The sequence below is a fragment of the Rhipicephalus microplus genome, chromosome 5 (assembly GCF_043290135.1).
Source record: "Rhipicephalus microplus isolate Deutch F79 chromosome 5, USDA_Rmic, whole genome shotgun sequence".
Lineage (NCBI taxonomy): Eukaryota > Metazoa > Arthropoda > Arachnida > Ixodida > Ixodidae > Rhipicephalus > Rhipicephalus microplus.
The window spans coordinates 49,353,287-49,380,162 of NC_134704.1; the positions used below are offsets into that span (position 1 = coordinate 49,353,287).

At 45.7% G+C, this 26,876-nt stretch overlaps 3 protein-coding genes across 3 annotated transcripts in view; 1 reads left to right on the plus strand and 2 right to left on the minus strand.

Moving 5' to 3' along the window:
* The window catches only part of LOC119173875 (calcium-activated chloride channel regulator 2), a 387,319-nt gene that overhangs the window by 187,910 nt on the left and 172,533 nt on the right, over positions 1–26,876 (plus strand). The window lies entirely within an intron of this gene.
* On the minus strand, positions 10,244–12,545 carry LOC119174591 (peptidyl-prolyl cis-trans isomerase). The gene is made up of 2 exons (XM_075895397.1): positions 11,910–12,545; positions 10,244–10,455 (listed from the first exon to the last, which is right to left on the minus strand). The coding sequence occupies exons 1-2, from the start codon at positions 12,407–12,409 to the stop codon at positions 10,380–10,382; spliced, it is 576 nt and encodes a 191-aa protein (XP_075751512.1). The 5' UTR covers positions 12,410–12,545; the 3' UTR covers positions 10,244–10,379.
* LOC119174592 (peptidyl-prolyl cis-trans isomerase) lies at positions 14,769–15,768 on the minus strand. The gene has a single exon (XM_037425577.2). It carries the CDS (start codon positions 15,612–15,614, stop codon positions 15,117–15,119), a length of 498 nt encoding a protein of 165 aa, XP_037281474.2. The 5' UTR covers positions 15,615–15,768; the 3' UTR covers positions 14,769–15,116.

Here is a 26,876-nt window from a genome sequence, read left to right on the forward strand (position 1 = left end):
TCTGTATACATTATCAGCACAGCGCACTCTCTGATAAAGAAGCAGACTAGCGTACACTTGTTATATTGTTGACCAATAAGCTTACGTGGAAGGAAGACACGTCAATGTGCCTGCATCCGCCAATGTCAATGTGCCTGCATCCCGTTGTAACGCTGTACAACGCGACATTTTCGCTGCCTATAAGAAAACTGCGCCTTACCGCCACAATTTGTCCAAAAAAGAGAAGGTTGCTCTCGAACAGTTGTCGACAAACCATGACATCGTCATCAAACCAGCCGATAAAGGGGGGGCCATTGTAATTCTCAACGCGGTTGATTATATAAGCGAGGCCGAGAGGCAACTTTCAGATGCCACTTTTTACAAAGCTTTGCCCTCCGATCCTACCAGCGAATTTAAATCTAAGCTTAAGGACGCACTTACGTCTTTACTAGAACATGGTAAATTAGATGAAAAGACAGTCCGCTCTTTGGTACCACTCAGTCCCGTAGCGGGAAGATTTTATATGCTTCCTAAAATTCACAAGCAGAATAATCCCGGCCGCCCCATCATTTCCGGAATCGGCACCGTTACCGAAAATTTATCTCGTTACGTTGACTCCCTCATAAACAAGATTCCAGCCACATTTCCGTCATTCATCAAAGACACCAACCATTTCCTTCAAGAAATTGTAGATCTTCATGTTCCATCTGGTTCAATGTTAGTAACGCTGGACGTAGCATCACTATACACCAACATACCGCATAAAGATGGTATTTCTGCAGTAATAAAGGCCTATGAAAATTCCCCTTTAGATAAACCTATTGATAAAGAAGCGCTTGGTACTCTTTTGAAACTTATCCTTGAATTAAACAATTTTGAGTTTAACAACATTCACTATGTACAAGCCAACGGCACCTCAATGGGTACGAAAGTAGGCCCTAACTACGCTAACATTTTTATGGGCATTCTGGAATGCGAATTTTTAGGTAAAAACATGCTTCAACCTCTCTACTATAGGCGCTTCATTGACGATATTTTTCTTGTCTGGACACACGATGAAGCAGGTCTGCTTGGTTTCATTCAAAAGTTTAATAATTTCCATCCGTCTATTAAGTTCTCGCACCAATTTTCGCGCACTTCTGTAAATTTTCTCGATGTCACAGTCACCATTTCCGAAGGACAACTTGCTACGAAGCTGTTCCGCAAGCCTACTGACCGACATCAACTCCTGCATTTTCAGAGTAGCCACCCCCGGCATTGCAAAACAGGAATTCCCTATAGCCAGGCTCACCGCTTTAAACGGTTGTGCTCTGACCGTACAGATTTCATTGAAAATTGTAATAGGCTCAAAAGTTCTCTAGTAAAAAGAAAATACCCGGAAAAACTAATAGACGATGCCATAACTCGAGCTGACCAACTCAACCGCACCGAGATTCTGAAAGGAAAGGACGGGAACGATAGCTCTGCTCAAACTAACCTTGTTCTGACATTTTCATCATCAGCTCCTAAGGTATCTGCTATATTGAAACGGCACCACAACATCTTAACCGAAAGTGATAATCTCAAAAAAATTTTTTCTGTTCCGCCTCGTGTTGTTTACCGACGGTCAAAAAACCTTCACGACATGTTAACGTCATCTAAAATTGGTACCCGTAAAGAGAGTGGCTGTGCACCTTGTAACAAACCACGGTGCAAAGTGTGTGCGCACATGCAAACCACGCAAAACGCCGCGAGCACGTCTTCGGACTTTAAATTAAAGATTCGTGGTAGCTTCGACTGCGACACTTATAATGCCGTATACATGTTGGAATGTAGTGCCTGTTTGAAACAATATATTGGTCATACTGAAACTCCATTCAGAATACGCTTTAATAACCACAAATCCCATGTAAATATATTCCCTCATCTACCGCTATCACGACACGTTCGCATGCCGGGCCACTCTTTCGATCAAATGAAAGCGACCATTCTTGAATCTGGTTTCCGCTCAAACCATGATCGTGAACTCCGGGAATCATACCTGATATTCAAGTTCAATACTGTAGCAGATGGTATCAATGAGGATGCAGGCACATTGACGTGTCTTCCTTCCACGTAAGCTTATTGGTCAACAATATAACAAGTGTACGCTAGTCTGCTTCTTTATCAGAGAGTGCGCTGTGCTGATAATGTATACAGAAACAGCGATTCTTATATATATATAATAGAATTATTTATCATCGGCAACGCGTATATCTTACACGCGAACCATTATTGTAAGAAAAGAGCTTTGACATCCGTAATGTCGCGATGCACACGTGTATCCCGCAAAGCCGTATCAGCTGCCAATGACTTACAAATGGTGACATCACACAGTGCTGTATAGATATATATTTTTGATCACTGAAAACCGTTTTTGTGCTGATACAGATGAGCCTTGTTCGTTACACAAGAGCATGTGTGTTTTTTTGGGGGGGTCTCGAATATAGACATATATAAGCGCGCGAATTTTATGCCCTGTATTCCCAGACGAAGACCGGTCCCACGGTCGAAACGTCGGACTAAACTGTGCTGAAACGTTCGTTGTGTGTGAATTACTCCTTTTTCTATACTATCAGAGCCTGCGTGATACTTCCTATAATCCCTTCTACTTACCCGCAATGGCTCTTGTCACGACAACGTCAAAGCACATCATTTTAAAGTATCCCCAAGAAGAAATTTCTACAGTCGTCATTGGTGATTCTCAGACCAAGTACGTCCACCAGCATTTCGACCCATGTTCAAGAGGGACTCCCGCTTTCATCTCTCAAGTGGGTGCGCATATCTCCGACGTGCGGTCTTTACTTCACTTTGTGCCAGAATCCGCAACCGCCCTCGTTCTCCACATTGGTACCAACGACATCGCTTCAACAAGTGCTGCTGTAGCATTCGGAAGATACCGATCCCTGCTGGAGCACGTTATGAACGCCAAGCCTCACATTTCAAGGATTTACGCAACACTCGTTCTTCCACGCTGCCCTAACCGCCGTAATGGCAACGGCAACCTTTCATTTGTTTACCGGTGCAATATGGAAGCCACGTACTTCAACCGACTGCTGCACAACTACTGTAGGCGCTCCAAGAAAGTTTTTTTCGTCGATCATGGTCTCCACTGGCTGCCCCTGACACGTGTGTTGGCAGCTGATGGTCTTCATCTAAGCTTCGAAGGTGTTGCCATCATCGCCAGCCACATTCGCGAACTCTGCTGCAAACGTTTCCTAGGAACTACATCATCATGGCGTGACTGCCCACCTTGCGAACCCCCAGAACGATCTACGCCGACGTCCCCCAGGAGACGCCAACAAACGTCCCCTGCGGGTGCTACACACAACTCCGGTTCTTCAAGCCAAGACACAACTCGGCAAAACCGAACTGAGGCTCCCGCCACCACGGGTCATCGCTACCCTACCCGCCGGAACGCCGGTCGAGGGAGTGCCACCGACTGACGGCAGGCGCCTGCGCTTAAAGGCAATGTTTCAAGTCTTCCTTCGCGAGAGTTTTTAGAAGCTAGGAAAATTATTGAGAAAAGGGTTCGTTCCGAGCTACACGTATTCTCACTTACGAGCTACTTGAATGCTTCGGTGGTCCCGAAAGGTTTACAGATAAGATTTAAACCAGCTACTTCTGAACTTTCGGCCTCTAACAAAACCAAATGGCAAGAAGTGTTAAGTAAAGCGTCCTTAGATCTCATACCCATAATTATTGACCATTATAAATCTTGCACGCAAGACCTTCAGCATACAGAAGCTCGCCTGTTAAAGAAGCTAGCAGTGCATGAGTCTGAATGTTTAAGTGCCTATGAAGAACGTAAGAGGAACAAGTTAAACACAACTAAACAGAAGAAGTTTCTACGTGATGGTTTATGTACGCACGAACGCAAATTTGAGGTGACCAAACGCGCCGCAACACGTTCGAATGATTCGAAAGACCAGTCTTCTCAAATAGATAGCAGCGTTGTAAACCTTTCAAACATAGTTCTTTCCAACGAACAAATGGGTGCTCTGTCAAAGGGCCTCAACTTTTGCCCCGCTTCAGGTGGCTTCAACGAGTTTCAACTTCTGAAGGATCTACACAACTTTTCCCGTAATTTGCGTCTGAGAGAATACTATCATGACCGCCGAAGCCCGAATGAAACCAGACCTGCACTACCGACATATAAACAATGGACACCCCCACCACATCGCGACAGATGTCTTGACATTTACATAAACGCTGTACAACGCGACATTTTCGCTGCCTATAAGAAAACTGCGCCTTACCGCCACAATTTGTCCAAAAAAGAGAAGGTTGCTCTCGAACAGTTGTCGACAAACCATGACATCGTCATCAAACCAGCCGATAAAGGGGGGGCCATTGTAATTCTCAACGCGGTTGATTATATAAGCGAGGCCGAGAGGCAACTTTCAGATGCCACTTTTTACAAAGCTTTGCCCTCCGATCCTACCAGCGAATTTAAATCTAAGCTTAAGGACGCACTTACGTCTTTACTAGAACATGGTAAATTAGATGAAAAGACAGTCCGCTCTTTGGTACCACTCAGTCCCGTAGCGGGAAGATTTTATATGCTTCCTAAAATTCACAAGCAGAATAATCCCGGCCGCCCCATCATTTCCGGAATCGGCACCGTTACCGAAAATTTATCTCGTTACGTTGACTCCCTCATAAACAAGATTCCAGCCACATTTCCGTCATTCATCAAAGACACCAACCATTTCCTTCAAGAAATTGTAGATCTTCATGTTCCATCTGGTTCAATGTTAGTAACGCTGGACGTAGCATCACTATACACCAACATACCGCATAAAGATGGTATTTCTGCAGTAATAAAGGCCTATGAAAATTCCCCTTTAGATAAACCTATTGATAAAGAAGCGCTTGGTACTCTTTTGAAACTTATCCTTGAATTAAACAATTTTGAGTTTAACAACATTCACTATGTACAAGCCAACGGCACCTCAATGGGTACGAAAGTAGGCCCTAACTACGCTAACATTTTTATGGGCATTCTGGAATGCGAATTTTTAGGTAAAAACATGCTTCAACCTCTCTACTATAGGCGCTTCATTGACGATATTTTTCTTGTCTGGACACACGATGAAGCAGGTCTGCTTGGTTTCATTCAAAAGTTTAATAATTTCCATCCGTCTATTAAGTTCTCGCACCAATTTTCGCGCACTTCTGTAAATTTTCTCGATGTCACAGTCACCATTTCCGAAGGACAACTTGCTACGAAGCTGTTCCGCAAGCCTACTGACCGACATCAACTCCTGCATTTTCAGAGTAGCCACCCCCGGCATTGCAAAACAGGAATTCCCTATAGCCAGGCTCACCGCTTTAAACGGTTGTGCTCTGACCGTACAGATTTCATTGAAAATTGTAATAGGCTCAAAAGTTCTCTAGTAAAAAGAAAATACCCGGAAAAACTAATAGACGATGCCATAACTCGAGCTGACCAACTCAACCGCACCGAGATTCTGAAAGGAAAGGACGGGAACGATAGCTCTGCTCAAACTAACCTTGTTCTGACATTTTCATCATCAGCTCCTAAGGTATCTGCTATATTGAAACGGCACCACAACATCTTAACCGAAAGTGATAATCTCAAAAAAATTTTTTCTGTTCCGCCTCGTGTTGTTTACCGACGGTCAAAAAACCTTCACGACATGTTAACGTCATCTAAAATTGGTACCCGTAAAGAGAGTGGCTGTGCACCTTGTAACAAACCACGGTGCAAAGTGTGTGCGCACATGCAAACCACGCAAAACGCCGCGAGCACGTCTTCGGACTTTAAATTAAAGATTCGTGGTAGCTTCGACTGCGACACTTATAATGCCGTATACATGTTGGAATGTAGTGCCTGTTTGAAACAATATATTGGTCATACTGAAACTCCATTCAGAATACGCTTTAATAACCACAAATCCCATGTAAATATATTCCCTCATCTACCGCTATCACGACACGTTCGCATGCCGGGCCACTCTTTCGATCAAATGAAAGCGACCATTCTTGAATCTGGTTTCCGCTCAAACCATGATCGTGAACTCCGGGAATCATACCTGATATTCAAGTTCAATACTGTAGCAGATGGTATCAATGAGGATGCAGGCACATTGACGTGTCTTCCTTCCACGTAAGCTTATTGGTCAACAATATAACAAGTGTACGCTAGTCTGCTTCTTTATCAGAGAGTGCGCTGTGCTGATAATGTATACAGAAACAGCGATTCTTATATATATATAATAGAATTATTTATCATCGGCAACGCGTATATCTTACACGCGAACCATTATTGTAAGAAAAGAGCTTTGACATCCGTAATGTCGCGATGCACACGTGTATCCCGCAAAGCCGTATCAGCTGCCAATGACTTACAAATGGTGACATCACACAGTGCTGTATAGATATATATTTTTGATCACTGAAAACCGTTTTTGTGCTGATACAGATGAGCCTTGTTCGTTACACAAGAGCATGTGTGTTTTTTTGGGGGGGTCTCGAATATAGACATATATAAGCGCGCGAATTTTATGCCCTGTATTCCCAGACGAAGACCGGTCCCACGGTCGAAACGTCGGACTAAACTGTGCTGAAACGTTCGTTGTGTGTGAATTACTCCTTTTTCTATACTATCAGAGCCTGCGTGATACTTCCTATATCCCCTTATATATATATATATATATATATATATATATATATATATATATATATATATATATATATATGTATATATATATATATATATATATATATACTTTTTCTGACGAAGGCATGTCCATCAGTCTATACGTTAAGGAAGCTGTGGTTGCCTGTTTTGCACTGTCGTTGTCCTCTTTTCTAAGGCCTAGCTTTGAAGCTTTCAAGCAAGGTGCGCATCGGCCTTACTCGGTTATTATCCTAATTTCTTTTTTATACCATGTAAAGATCAGTAGTAATGGACGATATATTTTCACCCGTATAGTGCGACACGCATGAAGCGGACGACGTAAAATATAATATTCCTCCGTTCATATCGGAGATGAGGCATTCCAGGTACGGGGCATGAAATTCTAATCAGTGCTTTGGCCCCGCAGCATTATATAGCGCGCAACGTCAATATCCAGCCGCAATCTTTCCCCTAACATCTCCGCGATTTTTTTTTCTCCTCCTTTCGGAGCAAGACATCCACATTTTTTTTTTTCTTTGCGCCTTACTTTGGACGAGGCCGTTCGCGTCCATACATTCATGGCCCGTGTTCGCGGCGTTCTCGCAAAAGTTGTGGTCACGCGCTTTGCTCAATACACTCACGCGTTCTTTATTCTATCCCACGTTACTTATTCAGGCACGATGACGTCGCAAATTCATGGCTCTGCTTCTGAATGAGCGCTAGACGCCATATATGTGCCTCATAATGTGGTTATCGCTTGTGGCACTGCCAGCTGCTGTAACTTTCAGGCTTGCGCCCCACATAAGTCTTTTTTTTCCCGATCCCAACTTTCTTTGCACTTACTAAAAAGGTCACCGCCCACGTGTGCCAGAGGTGTAATATCTATCTGTCCGTGTGTCCGTCTGTCCGTCTGTCCGTCCGTCCGTCTGTCTGTGTCTCGTGCGCTCAGTGTCATAACGCATGTGCAGTGCTATCGCATAAGTACACAGTCGGCAGCGTTGCCCGTGTTTCACGAACCTATACTTGACCCGCAGGAACGTGTGCGATGACTCACGTCATTCCACGCAATCAAGACGGGTCTTTAACGACGCTGCGTGTGAGGTCTCGGGTAAGAATCTCTGTCTCGCCCATGCGAGAGGAGTGCGGTGAAGCGTTCGTCCGTTGCTATATAACAGTTCACACACGGGTGACGGAAGTTTAGAAGCTTTGAACAGCACTTGATCTGTGCAGTCGAATGCGTATATTGATTGATTGATTGATTGATTGATTGATTGATATGTGGGGTTTAACGTCCCGAAATCACCATATGGTGATCAGAGACGCCGTAGTGGTGGGCTCCGTAAATATCGACCACCTGGGGTTCTTTAACGTGCACCCAAATCTGAGCACACGCGCCTACAGCATTTCCGCCTCCATCGGAAATGCAGCCGCCGCAGCCGGGATTTGATCCCGCGACCTGCGGGTCAGCAGCCGAGTACCTTAGCCACTAGACCACCGCGGCGGGGCAAACAAATGCGTATGTATCCAACCCACATTTATAACGACTCGCTGCGTATGTCTAACACCGATACACGCATTTCAACACCGAGTCACCTTGATTGATATGTGGGGTTTACGTCCCAAAACCACCATATGATTATGAGAGACGCCGTAGTGGAGGGCTCCGGAAATTTCGACCACCTGGGGTTCTTTAACGGACCGACTCACCTTGCCTACAATCATATTTTCAGTTTATATCTTGGAGTCGTAAAATTCGATTGAGTTTATTTTCAATGTATAAATTTATTATACCCTAACTGCCTATATACAAATAGGTCTTGGTAGTTCTTGTCTATTTCGGTATATCTTGGTTAGAATGCATGCATGGGTGAGCCGTGGCGCAGTTGCGAGATGTTTCTTTACAACGAACCCCAAGCAGTGCAGGTGTTGGCGCACTTTTTTTTTAAACCATCGGCCTGCAGCCTTGCAAAAAAAGCCACCACCCTTGGCAAGTGCAGACCACGTCGTACGTGCCAACCAACCGCTCACATGTTCTTTATGGCCACCCGAGTTTTGCGATTGGTATCAACGCAGTATCAACGTGTCGAAACGCGTATAGGCGTACGGGTCGTCGACATGCCGTCACCGCCGAAGCCTTCGTATTTACGACTGACGTGACGCGACGCACTTTGGCGTTGGACCGCGTCTGGCCCTTCTTGATCAGGTTAAAGAGAAAACAAAAAGGAATGAAGCGAACAGAAATGTCTTTCTTATTTCGTGGTCCGCGTTGACCTGACACGTATAGCAGTGGACAAACGGCCAGCTGGCCTCCGCTCCTCCCCCCCCCCCATTCTATTTAATTATGCACGGGAATCCCTTCCACTATTCCTGTGTTTGCGCTAGGCATCGTATAAAAAGCTCCGGGGACGACAACATGGACTCCGTGGTGGTCACGCCTCCTTGGTGGTGGCGGTGATGGTCACGTCGCCTATACATCGACGACGTCGCTAACAGCGGCCGACCAACACGCTGGCCACGCTATAATAAAAACAAACAAAAACGGCGCGATCGTAGTTTCTTTCGTTGCGGGGCAAGCGTGGTTCTTTTGTCGCGCCTTATCACTTCCGTATCTACGCACGTCCCTCTCGGACGACTGCACTTCATTATTTGTGCTTTATACATACTTCTTACTTCGGACGCGCGTGCTTCCTGATAAATAAGAGAGAGTCACGCTTGCGATGGTTATTGCAGACGTGTTTAACGTATTCGGCCTTGGATCGTTTTGCACCTGGTGTTTAGTGCACGGACGTGACCGCTTCGAGAAAGTGAACTCTCACCCGAATGGGGACGCACAGCGATTTGATGGGCAAACCGTAGCTAGGAAGGGTTAGCGAGATATTGTTTAGTTTAGCACGTTTATATACGCTGCCTCCGGTGCCTCTTACGCTTTGGTCTCACACTTCTGGTCGATTCGACGCGAGGCTCCCTCGAAGAGCTAGGGTGTTGAGATAATGTAAAAGGGAGACAGACAAAATAAGCAGCAAGAAAAAGGGACAGTAAAGGTAGAGGCGAGAAGCGGTGAATTGTTAGCGATTTATGATTACAGTTTAACACTCCTTGCCTCTACAAATGCGTTTTTTTAACTCACCGTCTACGCGCTGCTAATACTTTCTTAATAGATCCTTTTCAACTTACTTAAGCTTGAATTCGTATGTGACTCATTTCTTTCGGAAAGAAGATCCACATGATATTGCGTGCAAGTGTTTTTTGCGCGAGGAAAGTTGTTTTTGCGCGAGGAAAGTTGATGACGTTAAAGCACAATCGGCCCTCCACGGTTGTTCTTTATGTGTAGTGTACACCAGAAGTTCACTCATTGGATTGTTATTCAACACAACGTTGTTGTTACGAGAACAGATTACATCGACCAGTACGTAGTAATTAGGTAGTACTGTGGCGGCCAATTACACAACGTATGACAGCGATAGCAGGCCTTTAGTAAGCAACTTGAGTTGTGACAGAATAGTAAGCCTACAGTAATGATACATGACTAACATTATAAAAATTAGAAGACATTACAGGCATCACGTTTCGACACGCTGAGACGGTAGTAGCTTCTTTATTTTTCTTTCTAGAAAAAAAAGCGAATGAAAGTTAACGGAGAAAGCTGTAGAACAAGCCATAACTCTCGCACTTGAGAAAAATACAACAACACCTGAGTAAAATATTATTGGCCCCACTTGAAGGCAAGTGCGCAGAGTTACTTCTTAGCCTTGGGCGCTGGTCCTGCATCTGAAGATTTTGGGTCTTCTTTCGGATCTTTGCTACCTTGACTCCTAGAGAAAAAAGAAATTTGTCTTGAAACTGAACAACGTCTGCTTGCAACAAGACCCAACAAAGAAAAACAAATTATTAAACTGACTTAAAGTCACGATGACTCAGTAAACAGCTGAAGTAATGGCGTCTGTTTTAAACTCCCTCTCCTCTCTCGTGTCCCTATTCGTACGCCGGGTCTCTTTAACAACATTTTTAGCTTGGCCAGTGCCGAACATTCCAGAACGAATATGAGGGGACAGATATGTAGAAGAAACTTCATTTCGTATCCGGCGTGTTTGTGGACTGAGCTCTTGCCTAAGGGTCAAATAGAAGGTCTTGCCTCCTAGCGGCTTCCTCGGCCCTCTGGATTGCCTAGAGCTGATCGCTCAGGGCTAAGCTGAGCAGCACCGATGTTTTCGAGGAGGCTGCGTCCTCATTACTGGGCATTATTTACTGGTATTCCCGGAGGAAGGCAGCTCGTACCCGATAATCGTTGAATTGATAGGTCGTGTGCATACTTTATAAAGTGTGGTATAGTATGGTGGTGTGGAGTTATAACTTGTGATATGGCTGCATTTCTATAATAACTGGTTTGTAACTGTCGCCAATGGACAAACTGTGACCAATTGAGCTTAAGGTGAGACGGTGAGTAAACGTCCATCTGCAGTTTTTAATGTTTAGTAATGCAAGTGAATGTATTCATGTGGTCCTCCCACTCACACACATCAGGAGACACTGACTAGGGATCGACATCGGTAAGCTTGGAAGGTTAGTCCTAATGCTAACGTTGTGAGCAACTACATAAGTGTTGACCACTCCCGTGGGGGTAGGGGGGGGGGGGATGTCGGGTTTGGAGTCTGGGACCGGAAACCATAGAATGTATACATTTATCACTTTGGGCTGCATTGTTTGTTTTAAACATTCAAGAATGAATGTGATAACCCCGGTCATGGAGGCAGTAATATTTCTTCTTGCCTGCCCTTGGCCTTCCCACAATAGTTATCAGCTGATAATCATCTCCACTTTCTTCGCTCCCGCCCTGAGCTCATCTTTTTCCTTCACCTCTCTGACCAGCTTCACCTCTTCTCCGCCGCTACTCTTTGTATACCAGGCTCAACTCATCCTACACAAGGCTTTCCCATACACATGCTTTCCTCTCCTCGGGCATCTCTTTTATAGCGAAGACCGAGAGTTTGAACGACGGATCACCAGAAGATTAGTTCTGCCTTACTCCGCTATTAAATGAGAGGCGTATGCCTGGCGGCTAGGATCCCTAGATGGCAGCTTCCCTTCGTCCAAGGTGGTGGCAGCGTGCAATATTGGGCCCAATTAGAGGCAACATCACACAGGGCGATGGCTCTACTGCTTTTGACCAAATGTGGCGGCGACGCAGAGAATGGATGTCACCACCCGTTGCAAGGCAACGCTGGCATCTGCCATCGAAGCACCCTACCGGCTAGAGCAACAGACTCACTTCAGCTCTCCGCAGTCGGCGATGACGATCTTCTTCGAGGTCTTGCCGCTCTTGGAACCGTAGGACTCGATTTTCTCCACCACGTCCATGCCCTCGACGACGCTGCCGAAGACGACGTGCTTGCCGTCTAACCAGCTGGTCTTGGCCGTGGTCAGGAAGAACTGCGATCCGTTAGTGTCCTCGCCGCAGTTCGCCATGGACAGGGTCCCGGGTCCGGTGTGCTTCAGGTCGAAATTCTCGTCCTCAAACGTCTCGCCGTAGATGGACTTGCCCCCCGTGCCGTCTCCGTCGGTGAAGTCGCCCCCCTGGCACATGAAGCCTGGTATGACCCGATGGAAGACGGAGTTCTTGTAGCCGAAGCCCTTCTCTCCGGTGCACAGGGCCCTGAAGTTCTCGGTCGTACGAGGGACCACGTCCGAGCGCAACTCCATCACGATGCGGCCGAGTTTGACGCCGTCGGCTGTCATGTCGAAGAAGACCCTTGGCTTGGGCTTGGCCATGCCTGTTGCGGTTTAATTTCTGCAGCAGTGGTGACGGTGTCTTCGAGTCGAAAGATCGAACTTTGTTACTCGCTCCTTCCAAGGGACGGGCCTGCACTCGGATCAACCGACGCGTTTCGAGAGTTCAAGCTCAAACGGTTCAATCTGGTGACGATGATGATAGTAATGTTATAAAAGGCACGTGACCGCAATTGTAGGAAACTCAGCTCACAGTAGCATGAATTTCTATTACAGTTCTGTATCTACTTTAATCGTACGGGACTTTAGGACTGTCAAGTTTAAAATTGCCTACTAGATATTTGTTTTATTATATTTCCTTAATCAAATTTTGGAATTCTTTTGTCCCAATATATTATCCACCGGTTTAATGACCAGTTCCCCTAGTGGGTACGAGCCAAACATATAGGCACAAGCAAGCATCAATCGGCCATGAAGCAGATGGTAGAAGGCAGCATAAATATGTACGATAGCGAAGCTACATATTGCTGGACGAAACCATTATTCGCCCGTCCTTCGTGAGCGAAAACTCGTGGTGCTTATGTGCCATAAAAATTGGGTAAACGGAAGATTTTACGGCTTGTTTACCGAAACATTAGAACAGGAAGGCATGTGCTGGAAACATCAATTATTATTTGTGGACAGAAATTACCGATAATTGAGGTAAGTATTTAATTAACCATTGGAATTAACCCAATGATGAACACCAGGACCCGAAGTTTCGCCGGTTAACCATCTGTATGGAGTGCTGGAAGGGTGATTTATTAACGCGATAGTGTTAAATAGCTCGTTTCGCAGAAATTCCGGCGTCGGTGGTTGTGAACGGAAGACTCTCATCTTGTGTGTGATCGAAAAATAGAGGAAGATGCAAATAAATTATAAATAATACAAATGCTGGGTCCGAGTGGGGAACGAATTCAGGGTCATTTGAGCGGCACCAAACCTTCTACCCCACTGTCACGCGTCTGCTTGTGAATAAAGGGAAAATAACTTCCTATGCTTGGAAATTTAGAGAAAGTAGCTTTCATGCTTTACAAACAAAAGCGTCCTGTATACATGCTTCACAATACAGCATGAAATATTGCTGCAGTCACGCGTGGCACAAGTGTGCATTGCCATCGGACGTCAGAAAATGTATCATGACATTATGGTTCAAAGCCGGTCACCCACTACAAAAGGCACACATTTTACAGCACCTACTTCACTAAGGCCACGTAATGGTTGCATATTTAGTTCGAAAAGATTTCGTGCGCGAAGTGTAAAAAATATTGGCCAGCAATTTCGAAGAACGCCAAAATTGAGAAACTTTCACATTCGCGCCAATAAAACGTTGGTTCTAATATGTGCAACGTTATCATGAAGCCCCAGAATACTTTATTTTTGGAAAAGTTAGGATCGAGTTTCTGAGCGTTTCTTAGAACGTTGCGTTGGCGTCCGTCGTGTTGTTCCTGCAGCGCACTTTGAATCACGAGCCTCTCATCGTATTCTACTTCAAAATGCAGTGTTCTACCTTCTCTTCTTTTAAAACCCTCCTACAATTAATCATTTAAAATTCAGATACATCCTCTAGTTCTGCCAACCTTTGAGCTAATTTACGTCCATTTCATCTAAGCAAAACCTTCGAAATGATTCAAAAATGGGCACTCTGCATTTTTCGGTTTAGCGCGCTCGTGTCGGGCCACGTCCATTTCCGCGTTTCTTATCGCGCCACTAGTTCCAGCGAGATAAACGCACGCGCTAAGAATGCCATGGACACGCGGCATCAGTGTGGGCGTGTTCGGTTCAATGCAGCTCAATTCTCGTCCCTGCCAGCGTAGTCGACACAAAATCACGAAAGCTATTAAGTGAACGTTGTGGGGACAGACCATCCCTGCAGGCAGCCATTTCTACGCGCAGTAGTTAGCCTTTGGCACGGCTGTTAAGGCACCAGCGTTGCATACAGACCCAGACGCCGTTTAGCGTTTTAGATACACATTAGGCGCAACGCTCTCTTGCGTTCGAAACCACGAAATGAAGACGGTATATGAACAAATATTTCACTGGTACGCGCTGCGTCGTGCTCCAGAGACGCATGCAAAATGGTGCGTTCTTATTCAGGGCGACGAAAACAGGTGCATCCGTGGGACTACATGCATTGGTGGTATAGCAGTAGACCACTATATTGCCAACGAAGGTTGTTCGCCAGTACAGCAGCGAGAAATTGAATAAGTTAGCAAATCTATTTCCATCGACGGAGCTGACAGACATGACCGTGAACGAAAAAGTACACATACAGACGCACTTCGGATATCTCATCACACACCTTTGTATCAGCTTTTACGTTTCGCACATATTTACTTTTGGAGTAAAGAGCCTTGACACATTAGGATGAAACATGCTAGTTTATTCTTCCTTGGAAACGAAAGAACGGGAAAAAGGTATAAGCAACAAAAACAACAATGGTACAAAAGCAATTGAATAGAAAACTATGGGCGTGGCGAACTGTTCTGGCTCCAGAAAAAAAAAAAGATGTTGGCAACAAATGTCCTAGTGCCACATGAATGAAAGTGTCCAGAGTTCCTCAATCTTCGACGCTGGACGTGGGAGAATAGTCTTCTGAAGTAGACTCTTCCCAGTCACCCCTTAGCGAGAAACGATGTGGCTTAGAACTCAAAAAGGCACAACAAAGAAAAAAAAGCAGGAATGGTCATTTGTGCTGCAGTAATCGGACTCACTTCAGCTCTCCGCTGTCGGCGATGACAACCTTCTTCGAAGTCTTGCCGCTCTTGGAACCGTAGGACTCGATCGTCTTCACGACGTCCATGCCCTCGACGACGCTGCCGAAGACGACGTGCTTGCCGTCTAACCAGCTGGTCTTCGCCGTGGTTAGGAAGAACTGCGAGCCGTTGGTGTTCTTGCCGGAGTTCGCCATGGACAGGATCCCGGGTCCAGTGTGCTTCAGTTGGAAGTTCTCGTCATCGAACTTGGTGCCATAGATGGACTTTCCTCCAGTGCCATCGCCACGGGTGAAGTCGCCCCCCTGGCACATGAAGTCCGGTATGACCCGATGGAAGACGGAGCCTTTGTAGCCGAAGCCCTTCTCTCCAGTGCACAAAGCCCTGAAGTTCTCGGCTGTCTTAGGAACCACGTCCGCGCGCAGCTCCATCACAATGCGCCCGAGCTTGGCGCCGTCGGCTGTCATGTCGAAGTAAACCTTTGGTTTGGACATGCTTGAAGCTGGGGCGGCGGTGGTGGCGGCGGCGGTGTTACAGAAGCTCGGGCCTTCGTTGCGGTGCCTATCAAGAGACGCAGGCGGCGGGATAATCTGGCGCGTGTGCAACACCTCGGTGTTCCAGCGATAGAAAGAGTGCGTCGCGAGCTGTGTGCAACGCCTTTACGCGTTGACTGCGATCATGCTGTTCATGTGGCTGCGTGCGATTGGATGGACGATGTTTGAAAAAACGTCAGAGGCATGTCGCATTTCCGGCTCCGGCTTGTTGCTTAAAGTGCGGGCGAAACCTGCGCGAGTTTTTTTATATGTATTTCATAGTGAATTTCTTTTTTGCTTCACGATAATTTTCAGTGCATTAGTCTGTAATGGCAAACCTTGGTGTTTGTGGCGTTCAAAACGGGGCGTTTGGTGCGTGCCTCTCGCGGCGCACTGAAAGTCTTTTTTCAGGGACTTTATCCGCACTTGTTTCCGAAGCGTGAATTCAGTAAAAGTATAGTGCCTAGATACTCTAGGCACTAAAGTAAAAGTGTGCTGTTCGGGATCCGTATCTGTCGGTTTCTCGCGTTGCTCGGTGAAAATGGTTCCCCAATTTGGTATCACTCGCGTTAAAGATTTTTGGCTTCGGGATGATCATAAGGTTTCTGACACCTACGAGCCCCAAAAATGCGTTTTAGCTTGTTTCGGAACATTTCAAATGATGTCGTAGGGCACTACGTTACTATGGGCACAAAAAAAAAAAGAACATGGAGACTATTAGCACCCGAGGACTAATAGGTTTTCTGTTAACGTATTTTGACAACTCGTATGTGTCATAGAGATAAATGTCTTTATCTGTCTTGGCCTCTGTTGCTCCAGAATATGCACAAAATATTACCATCAAGTGCAAGAAGGTATTTTTAGCCGTTAGTATTCCCATGCACCTCTCTTTGGGGTAGCTTCCGTTATGACCATTGCAAAGTCGTGTGTTTCGATTTGTTGGCATATACATTGTCATTTCAATGAACAAATAAACTGAAGATACCTCTCACTCACTGCTTCGGTACTATCTTTCATCGATGTCACGTGACGTTCCCTTCGCAACCTTCTTGTGATTGCAAGGTGCTAGGTGCCATAAATTAACTGTTTTAATCCTAAAGTGGCATTGACAGTCACAGATTGTGACTTGAAGTCAGCAAGGTGCACAGATAACATGCACGGCTGCTGCGCACGTTCGTCGATGGTTTGCTAATTATCGTGAAGCTTCTCGCTGCGTCTCTCTTGAACCTTTTGGAACATTGAGCTATGTCATTCAGTCCATTATTGCGTCAGCCAATCAATCGGTTAATGAAATAACCGGTGTAATAATGAACTAGCAAGCCAAGTAATCTAATTGTGAGCTACGTGAACAATAAACTATATACTATTATCAATATTAGAGGAACATCGCGCTCACTTTCAATGCAGGGGTGGCAGAATGACTTCTTTAATTAGCGGGGGGAGGGAGTAGATATGTTTTTTGTCGTCCCTTAAATGGTCACTCTAGTGGAGAGGCAGTGTGAAATTCGGCGAGACTGCCACCTCTCCTCCCTTCCGTGCCTTCCGCTGGTGCCTCTCCACCTCTGTTTCAATTAGGCAAATATTAAATTGACTATTCTACCAGTATGCGTGTGCGCACACTTATCTGTAAAGCTGACGGCTGTTCCACGCAGCGGGTGGTCTTCGAGCCAGAAAAGTGCATCAGCGGTTTAGGGGATTAGGTGACTCCCGAATCTGGCGGCGACACGCCGCCGTCTCCCGTACGAGATGTGACGGACACCGTCGCCGAGAGACGCTGGGAGAGAGAGAAATCCACTGGCACGTGCATCTTCATCCGTTTAGGGCAGTCCGGTCTGGCGGGTTAGCTAGCTGGCTGGTCGCCAGAACGCGTAAAGAGCTTAGTGGCTCCGATCCGACTCAACGCATGATGAGCCTAATGCGGCCCGCTCTCCTCTCGTGAGGACATGGACGATGCTCGCGCTCACCGGCTTTCACAGAATCGTGCAGCGCGTCGAGCTGACCGGACGGGCTCTACTGAAATCGGAGAAGCGTCGCGCGGTGGCGCTAGGAGCGCTTCACATGGCTGCGAACAAGAACGTCCATGCATCTGAACGAGACATTATGAGCGACTACGAGTACAACTTTTTTTTTTAAATAAGAGTTCAGTTCAGTGCAGGTAAATTGGCTACTCTTACGTCATAGTGGTCGGCCGGTGCATTAGATTACATGTGTCATAGTCATATGTTACATGTGTCATACTCGTCACCCGGCACTAGGAGTAGCGAGCCAGGTGATGAACCAGGCTAACACCTCCGGGAGCTTCACTAAAAATTGCTTTCTATCTAAACAGAATACCGCGTCTTATTTTGTTAAGCTTTAAATCAACGCGTCATGGTATCCATTCAAGCCCTTTTTGACAACTCAGCTGTGTTGATTGACTGGTTGATTATTTGGTGATGTATTGATTAAGTTTGACGTGTGGAAATTATATTGTTTTGTACAACGTAGCTCGATTGATTGATCACTCGATTGATTAATTGATTGCTAGATGCATTGATTCCTCTTAACATTTAAAAGCGATGGAGGGTCTGAAATAGTAGATGTGTTAGGTGTGACGCCACCGCTCTACGGGCTGGTTTGAATCCCCTGCATTTCTTTAGCGTTTCCCTTCGTCTGAGCATCCGTTCGTTCTTGCATTAAAAGTTACAACTCGGTTTAAGCGCGGCGCCGTGAGTTGAAACTCTGTATCTCGTGTTCCTCGGCACGATATCATAGCCAAGGAGCCACACTTAAGACACGATAGTTGCTGCACCTTCTTCGACCTCCGGAAAGAGATAATCTCCTTCCCCCGTGGAGAAGTGACCTCCACGCACCATGGAAAGACACCGCATGTCGGCTTCTCGTTTCGGCCCAACATAGTCGCTGTAGCCTTGGCAACCCTGCGCCGTTTTACCACGCCGAAAGAATGGCTTTGGAAGTTCTGCCGCGTTGCACGCTTTTGCCGAGGCAAAGTACAATGCTACGAAGTCCCTCAGACGCTTGGTTAGCTCGGGGAAGGCCGGCGGGGTTCTTTGTCAAGGGAGGATTGGGGAGATCGTATTCCTCATCCAATATCTGCGCCGCTGATGCGAAGGCATCGGGGTGAGGGAACACTCCCCGGCCTTTTCTTTCTACCTGAGCGACTTTCTCGCTTTAGCGACACCGTCCCACGGTGGGTCTCGCTATGACTCAAAGCCCGTTTGCAGATGCTCGCCTTGCAGGTTTCTGTGCTGAAAAAAAGTCGCGCGTTCCCTTATGCATTTGCCAAAGAAGAACGGAAGACAAAAGCCATGCTTTTTTTTTCTTCTTACACATCGATATATTCAGAACATCGGCACAAGCTTAGCATCAGAACGCTACACAGCATGGTATATGTGGTTAGTCGTGTCTGCAGGCGTACGTAACTGGAGAGTGGTGCGCGATATGAAGGCTTTTCTGGTTTGTCATCTCTTAATGAGATTCTTCGTCTCCTCACATAGTTTGCGGCATATTTAGCAACACCGAAAATCAAGATACCGTATTCCTCTCTCCCTCGTTGGCTAGAACAATCGCCTCTTTGATAAAGTCTACGCCCTTCTTTTTACTTTGAGCCCTCCACTACCGAGCGCATTCTTCCTAAATCCTTATTTCTGTGGGTAATTACTAAACTACTGGAGAAAATGTGTTAATTGAGCAGGTACTTGGTACTGATTCTTATAAACAGCTTCTTGAAACTGGAGTGATCTCGGCTTAAGGAACATCAAAAGGAGCGAGAGAAGCTTGTGTGATACTACCCTCTACACGAAAAAAAGTATTCTGGCAGGCGGCGCTGTTTTAGTGACACGTCGATGCTTGAGCGATGACCTTCAAATTGAGCTCAACTGTGCCTTCGTAAAGATAACAACGGCATGAATATTTGCGTGCGCAAAGTTTCGTCCGATACGCAGAACGCCCGGGCTTATATACTCTTCGCATGACCCAGATCGGGTAGCGCGCGAACTCCAACAGCGTTGCCAGCTCGTTACAGAGTAACCCCCTATCTCTCGCGTCTCTATGGCTGTCCCATTAGTCACGTACCACTTTTATTATACGCACGCACATTCAATGGTGGGCCGAGTGGCGACTCTTATTTGATTCGTGACACCATGCTGCAGCGTGTTCGCGCACTGCCAGCCGACTGACGTGACTAATTCTGACGCGGAAACAAGGGAGCCCGATAGCGGAGGCACATGGTTTTCTTATGCGGAATGTTTTCCTTTTTTTTTTTCCTGAGCAGTACGAATAGGCGTTGAGAGTGTGACCCGTTTGGTGGCAGGCACCGCTTTGACCAGTGGAGGCCGTGTGCACAGGAACCAACAAATGTGCACGCAAGTAGAAGAAGAAAAAAAAAGCACCGGAGAGCACCACAAAATTCCTGTGCAGCTCAATGAATGCTAGGAATTGCGTCAGCGAATCGAAACTGAAAGAAAGGGGTTTCCTATTGGTGTATTTCTGGTATTCGGTCGACGCGTTGCGGCGTTGCTAAGCGGCTAAGTTATCTGTGCAAGCAGGTTTCGTTTCTGGCCATTGCATGCCGCATTCTGAAGGTGGCAAAATGCACACGCACGTGCACCCGTGTATGTATTTCAGTGCACGGTAAAGAACCTCGAGTGATCAAAATTAAGAAGAAATATAAGGCACAGGGTGGTGTTTTTTATTGACTGCTCACGTGACCTGGTGTCCACCTAATGCTGGTGAATGCAGGTTTTCGCTCGCCAACGGTGGCTGAGTAATAGGCAGTAGGTTAGACAGAGAGAGTTAATGGGAAGTAAAGGAGGATATGTTAGTTAAATAATTGAATTACTCATAATGCTAGCACACTGATCGATAACTCGCAGCTAGGATAACTATCTGCTTATTTATGCATGGGCATTGCTTCCTGTCATAAAAGAATCAGCTAGAAGTCAATTTCATCGTACCTTGACATAATCTCAGTGCTCACCTCTTTTCATTTATATTTTCTCTTCTTTTTTTTTCTTTCTGCAAGATGCACACGAATTAACTCGCCCGAAAAACCGCCACACTTTCAAAAGAGTCGGGCCTCGCAGCACTGCACGGAGTTAAGGAGGGGGCGGAGTTACGTACACCTTACACATGACGTGTCTAACGGTCGAATCGCAATGGAACGCAACCCCGGATCTCTCGGGACCCTTATCTGATTCACGAAGCATTGACGCGTCTCAAGAGAGAAAAAAAAAACGAGAAAGCGCCCGGCACGGCGACATCGAATAGGATACCGGTGACGCACTCCACTCTGCTAAACGTGCACTACGTTTTTGGCAGACTTTCAACACACTCTGGGCGAGTGATTGTCTATGGAAGCAAGAAGAGGGCGTTCTAGGCCTCAGCTCCAAAAGGGGGGCAGATGGGAGGGAAAGAGGTTGGCAGTATGTGTGTACCGAGCGAGTGGAAAAAGAAGTTCCGGTGTCACGTCACTTCCGCTTCCCGTTCACCGGCTATCTCTGGTCACTTTCGGGAATTGCGTTTCCCGCTGGCGTCCCCTTCCTTCCCCTTTTTATGATTTTTTTTTATTTTTTATTTCTTTTGCCACTGAAGAAGCAAACTCGCTTCCTCAATCTCACTCTTGACTCGCCATCTCTCACGTTGACCTAGGCAGGTTCTGTTTTCTCGCAACATTTTCGCTTCCCCTCTTTCTCCTTTGACATTTAAGAAACAAAACCAACAAGAACGAAAGAGCGTCCACTTTGGTTCACAAACACGTCGACAGAGTGTCGCGCTGTAGCTGCTACACTATACACTCCATAAGACGTGAGCAGCTGCAGCGATTTCAGCGCGCCTGAAAGTGTGTCTACGTACGCTCGAGCGAAGAACGAGCCGCTGATTCAATTTTGTTTCTTTCTTATTTCGTTCTGCGTCTCCTCTTTTCTTAGCTTCATCACTCGAAATGTTTTTTGTTTGTCGCTCGCCTTGGCATTCAATTGAGCGTCAGCCTTCGCGAAATGCTGCCACGACGGTTGTGGACTGTCTCGCTTTGCCATCGTCCGACCAGATTTACACTACTTCACGCACGTTGAGAAAGTCCCGACATCAGCGGTCCGCACTGTTGGCTATCTCTATCTCTCTCACTCTTTTACTAGTTAACACCTAATTTGATCTGTGTGACCCTTTTCTTCAGTATCAGTACACGAAGCGTGGGAGTTAGAAAGAAAGTAAATAGATGTCCCTAACCCTATATGACATTTCCTTCGTAGGGCTTCTACTGTCAATCAGTCTGTCACGTTCTTACTTACCCATTTGCCCCGCCGCGGTGGTCTAGTGGCTAAGGTACTCGGCTGCTGACCCGCAGGTCGCGGGTTCGATTCCCGGCTGCGGCGGCTGCATTTCCGATGGAGGCGAAATGTTGTAGGCCCGTGTGCTGAGATTTGGGCGCACGTTAAAGAACACCAGGTGGTCGAAATTTCCGGAGCCCTCCACTACGGCGTCTTTCATAATCATATGGTGGTTTTGAGACGTTAAACCCCACAAATCAATCAATTACTTACCCATTTCACTCACAGTATCTCCGTACGGATTTGCAACGTATTATCCAGTATCTTTTGTGGGTGTGCGAATGTTAGCAAATTTCAGATGTCGAATCCAAGAACTGTCCCGTTCGGATCGGTCTTCAATATTTTATAGCAGCTGTCCAGAAATGCGAAATACTACACCACTTCTTTCTCAAGTTTTGTTATCGCCTTATTACATGCGAGTGTGCGGCCTTGCACAAACCCCACCAATTTACTAAGAAGCACTGAGATTATCTTAGAACCTTCCGATGCGATTACGCGCACTACGTGAACGGTGCCGATTTTTCTGGAATTTACTAGGCTGCCAGCGATAACGCTTCAATATTCGACCGCACATGCGTGTATGAATGCCGACGCGCATCGGCGCTTGTGCAGGATGGTACATTTCTTTCTAAATTACATTCTCAGACAATGCGAGAATTTAGATTTATCGAACATTTCAAGTCCCGCAAAGTTTTGTTGTTCATAGTATTGTTCGCACGTGCTTTTGTACGTGTGTGATATATACACGCAGCAAAATGGAAAAACTTCCGGGGGCGAAGGGGACCCACCTTGACGCCCCCTTTTGTTACGCCCAAGATGACGTCACAGGTCATCAAAACTTGTGACCTCATTATGATGTCATCACATGACAACGTTGTTTGCTGAAATGGGGAATGATCTCAGAGAGACTGCAAAACCACGTAAGATGCAAAAAAAAAAGCCACCTGTGCTTCCGATCCTGGAGGCCCTATAAAAGTGGTTGTTGAAAGGTTGTTGGAAGCTTTCAATGGGGATCAATACAGTTTACTGGAAACGAATGGAAGGAGCTGGCTGCTGCCCTGGACTTCTTTTAAGTCAATTCAGAAGTGACGGTGCCAGTGTCTCTCTGCGGGGCTGCCACTATTCAAATGCATGAAACCAGGTGTGGCTTGGGGCATGGGGATTTCCCGACAGATCGAATCTGCGTTCGGATAGGAGTGAAGTCTTGGTGGGGGGAGGGGGGGGAGGGGGAGGTTGATGAACCGGGATCTCGCACAATCTGTGCTTGCATTCACAACACAGTGAAGCGAATCACCATCCTATATCGAATCAATTTTTTTCGTTCTGTGTATCCGTATAAATTCTGTCTATGTCAATCTGTACAATCTCTCAGCCCCGGTTATCGACATGGCGGCATTTCTCTATCCAATAACGTGTGTCTGGTCTGCGCAATACCTTCACACATTATCTGTCAATTTAGGTTCCGCCTACTCTGTTCTTTCGCCGTAAATGTAAGCTCATACATGTTCAAAAACTTTGAAATAAAATATAGCTGGGTTATAGAATGACGTAGTCGACCTTTTTCGGAGCAGCAGCAATATTTTCAGCTACTTTTTTTTACCTTACCGTGCAGCCAGCAGGAGCGGGGGTGGAGGGGGGAGGAGTTGCTTGAGGAAGAAAATATAAATTTAATGTGCCCTTCAGCGTAACCCGTACCACACGAGGAGAACGCGGAAGAGAATTTAGGGTAGGTGTAAGCGGCCGAAGACTAAAATGAAATGACAGCTTTCCTAAAGCCCCGAGTTGCCCCCGGTGAACATTCTTGGCCTTCGCTAATGGAATTCTAATGGCTGCCACGTCGTCAGCCGCTCGAAGCCGCAAGAGATGGGAAGACACTGCAGTGTTTATTTTTCTTCTTTATTCATTTTGAACTCGAAGTGTTCTTCTTTATTCATAAAAATATTTTTTCATGACCTCCGTTTGATTTTCTGCGAAGTTTCTGCAGCCTTTCATAAACTTTCGTTAGGATCCTTGTTTTGGTTTACTTTTTTTCACTCTTTTTTGTAAGTAAAACAGTCAACGGAGTAAATGTGGGACATAGACTTGACCCCGGGAAACATTCTGCTTTTTATTAAACACGGATTCCTTTTTTTAACGCATATACGCCCAGATTAGCGTAATGGACGGGTAAATCTGGATGTCACATATTTTGCGGATCGTCACATCCTCAAAAGCTAAAAAAAGAAGATAGAAACAGAATGTAATGAGTTTGACTGTAGGAAACCTGTGGAAGTATCTACTGTGGAAAAAACCTGAGGACAGTATGTTTTCCTTTTCTCTCACTCTTTCTCTCTCTCTCTACTGCGTTACTTGCCATAGGTGATCAAATGAAAATGGCTTTGTTGAAGGACACTTGTGTGTGTGTGTGTGTGTGTGTGCGTGTGTGTGTGTGTGTGTGTGTGTGTGTGTGTGTGTGTGTGTGTGTGTGTGTGTGTGTGTGTGTGTGCGTGTGTGTGTGTGTGTGTGTGTGTGTGTGTGTGTGTGTGTGCTTGCGCGTGTGTGTGCTTGCGCGTGTGTGCGTGTGTGTGTGGGGAGGGGGGGACGTTTTTTTTCATCACCTCGCATAACCAATTTATGACGATTGCTCTAATCGTGCTTTGAAGAGACACCCCCGATGCAGTGGCGAACAGTAGCTTTGTTACGTAGCTTAGTTGTTAAGTAGCTTCGTTGTCTATGTATCTATTTCGTTAAGCTGATGAAAACTTGGTGACGCGAACTCACAAAGTTATACGGTGTTCTTTACAATACAATGAAGTTCTAAATTTCAATTTTCTTATTAGATAGAATTAGCGATGCACCGTATAACAGAGATGTTCTGTAGACTACGGTCCCACAGTGCAAAAACTGTGGGAGGGACCCACAATATGCAATGTTTGCATAACAATACTTCGAAATATATTTCTAAATAACAATGTGAAAATAATATTGTATCATAAATTAAATTCAATTTATCAACTCACACCGCACACTTCTTCGCCATAATGACGTAGAAAAAGCGCAGCTTAACGAGCAGCATTCATTAGAACCGTTCGAGCTTGCTTTTCAAACAGCAAGGAATAATAAAAAAGTTGAAGCAGGCAGAATAAAATATTTGCCAACTTTCATAAGGTCTCTCATTCTCGAAGCACGAGTATGTGGCTCCTGGTGTTTTTGCCTCTTTAGTTATTTTTCGTTTTCTTTTTAATAAACTTTTAAATTATTTTTTTTTCTTTCGAAGAAAGAAGCGGAAGTATAACCGACTCACGGCACCACGCGATGACATAGTCGAAGTTTTAAAAAAATACAAAAATATTAAACGTAATCTTTAATTTCGGTGTCGCGTGGCGCGCGGTGTGTGTCGTACAAGACGAGCAGCCTGGAAGCGACGAGCGGACGTAATGGAATGCGAAACTGAACCACTGTGTACCGAAGGAAAGGTGGGTTCTAGCAATTAAAAGCACAATATTCAATCCTTCGGAACGAAAAAAAAACGTTCTTTCTAATCATTTCCCTCACTCACTTGCACATTCGTGTTTGCATTCTCCACTATTGTTATTAAGAGAACGCGGTTTCGTATAGCCAGGTTGGTATTAAGCTTTGTAGACCATGTTTTTCCTGCTGTTTTTACCTTTATCATTTTCGTTCTCAAGCAAGCTTTTTTTTCTTGTATTCAGCTCCGCTTCACAAGTTTGTCATTTTAATGTAGCCTATAGCTGAACCTGCTGCGTTTTACATGACAGCTAGAGTTGCGCGGCTTATACGCAAGAACGAATCCGGTATAGCCGAAACAGCCCCTTGAGTAGGTGGTGGTGGTGAAAAACATTTATTTACAAAAGAGAGGTGTAGGACCTCTGTAGAGGCCCCTACAGACTGCCTCGGGGCCAGGTATAGCTTGTTTTGCACGCAGAAGAGAATGTGTCCTCACACTTCCACAAAAATTTTACAGCAACAAGAATTCGACAATCCAACGCCTGAGTACACGTTGAAGATGAGGCGCGAAAAAAGTGCAGCTTGTGCACATTTGTTTTGTTTTTTTTTGGGGGGGGGTAGGGGGGGGGGGGGCTCCGTAATTAAAAACGGTGAAGCGAAACAGAGTGAAAACGTCACCATTTTTTCACCATGTGTCTGCATTTCCTTCTACCCTGAAGGCGCTGATGGACAGCAAAAAACTAATTACAAAATCAACGATTCCACCACGGCAAGAAGGTAATAAGAGCACCAGAAACTGGTGTCTCCGTTTAAGGTTGAATGTACTGATAGCCTGAATAAGAAAATGGGTCAATCTCCTGTTTTGTTTTAATTATTCGGTGAAATTAAAATGGAGGCAGACAGAGTTAAAAAGTGAAACGACGACTAATCTACACGACAACGCCATTACTTCTCTTTTTTTCTCTCTTTTTTTCTCTCTCTTTTTCTCTCTCGTATTAAACGACGGACCGTTGACCGTGTAAAAGCGTGTAATTACATGGCAGTGATTGCTTCGGTACCGGCCAAATAATGAGCGCTGCGCGGTGCTGGACATTTTTTTTGCGTTACGCGCAACTAAGCCACGCACGTTTGTACGATGACTTCAAATTGAAAGACTGTACGTAAGAAATAGGTTGGCTTGTGTAACGGATGACAATAATGATATCTGGTATTTTACGATCCAAAACCCTGATATGATTACGATAAACGCCATATATAGTGGAGGGCTGCCTCTATTGAAGCACCCCTTCCTGAGGCGGTGACCAGACCTTGGGTCTTGGCAGCGTCTTCGGCAGCCAGCCGTACTGTCCGGAGTTGGTTATATAGGCGCGCGTTGACATAGGTCGAAAAAAAAAAATACTCGCTCGGACTCGGTCAATAAATATATCTTGCTCTTTGGATTCCCTCGGAC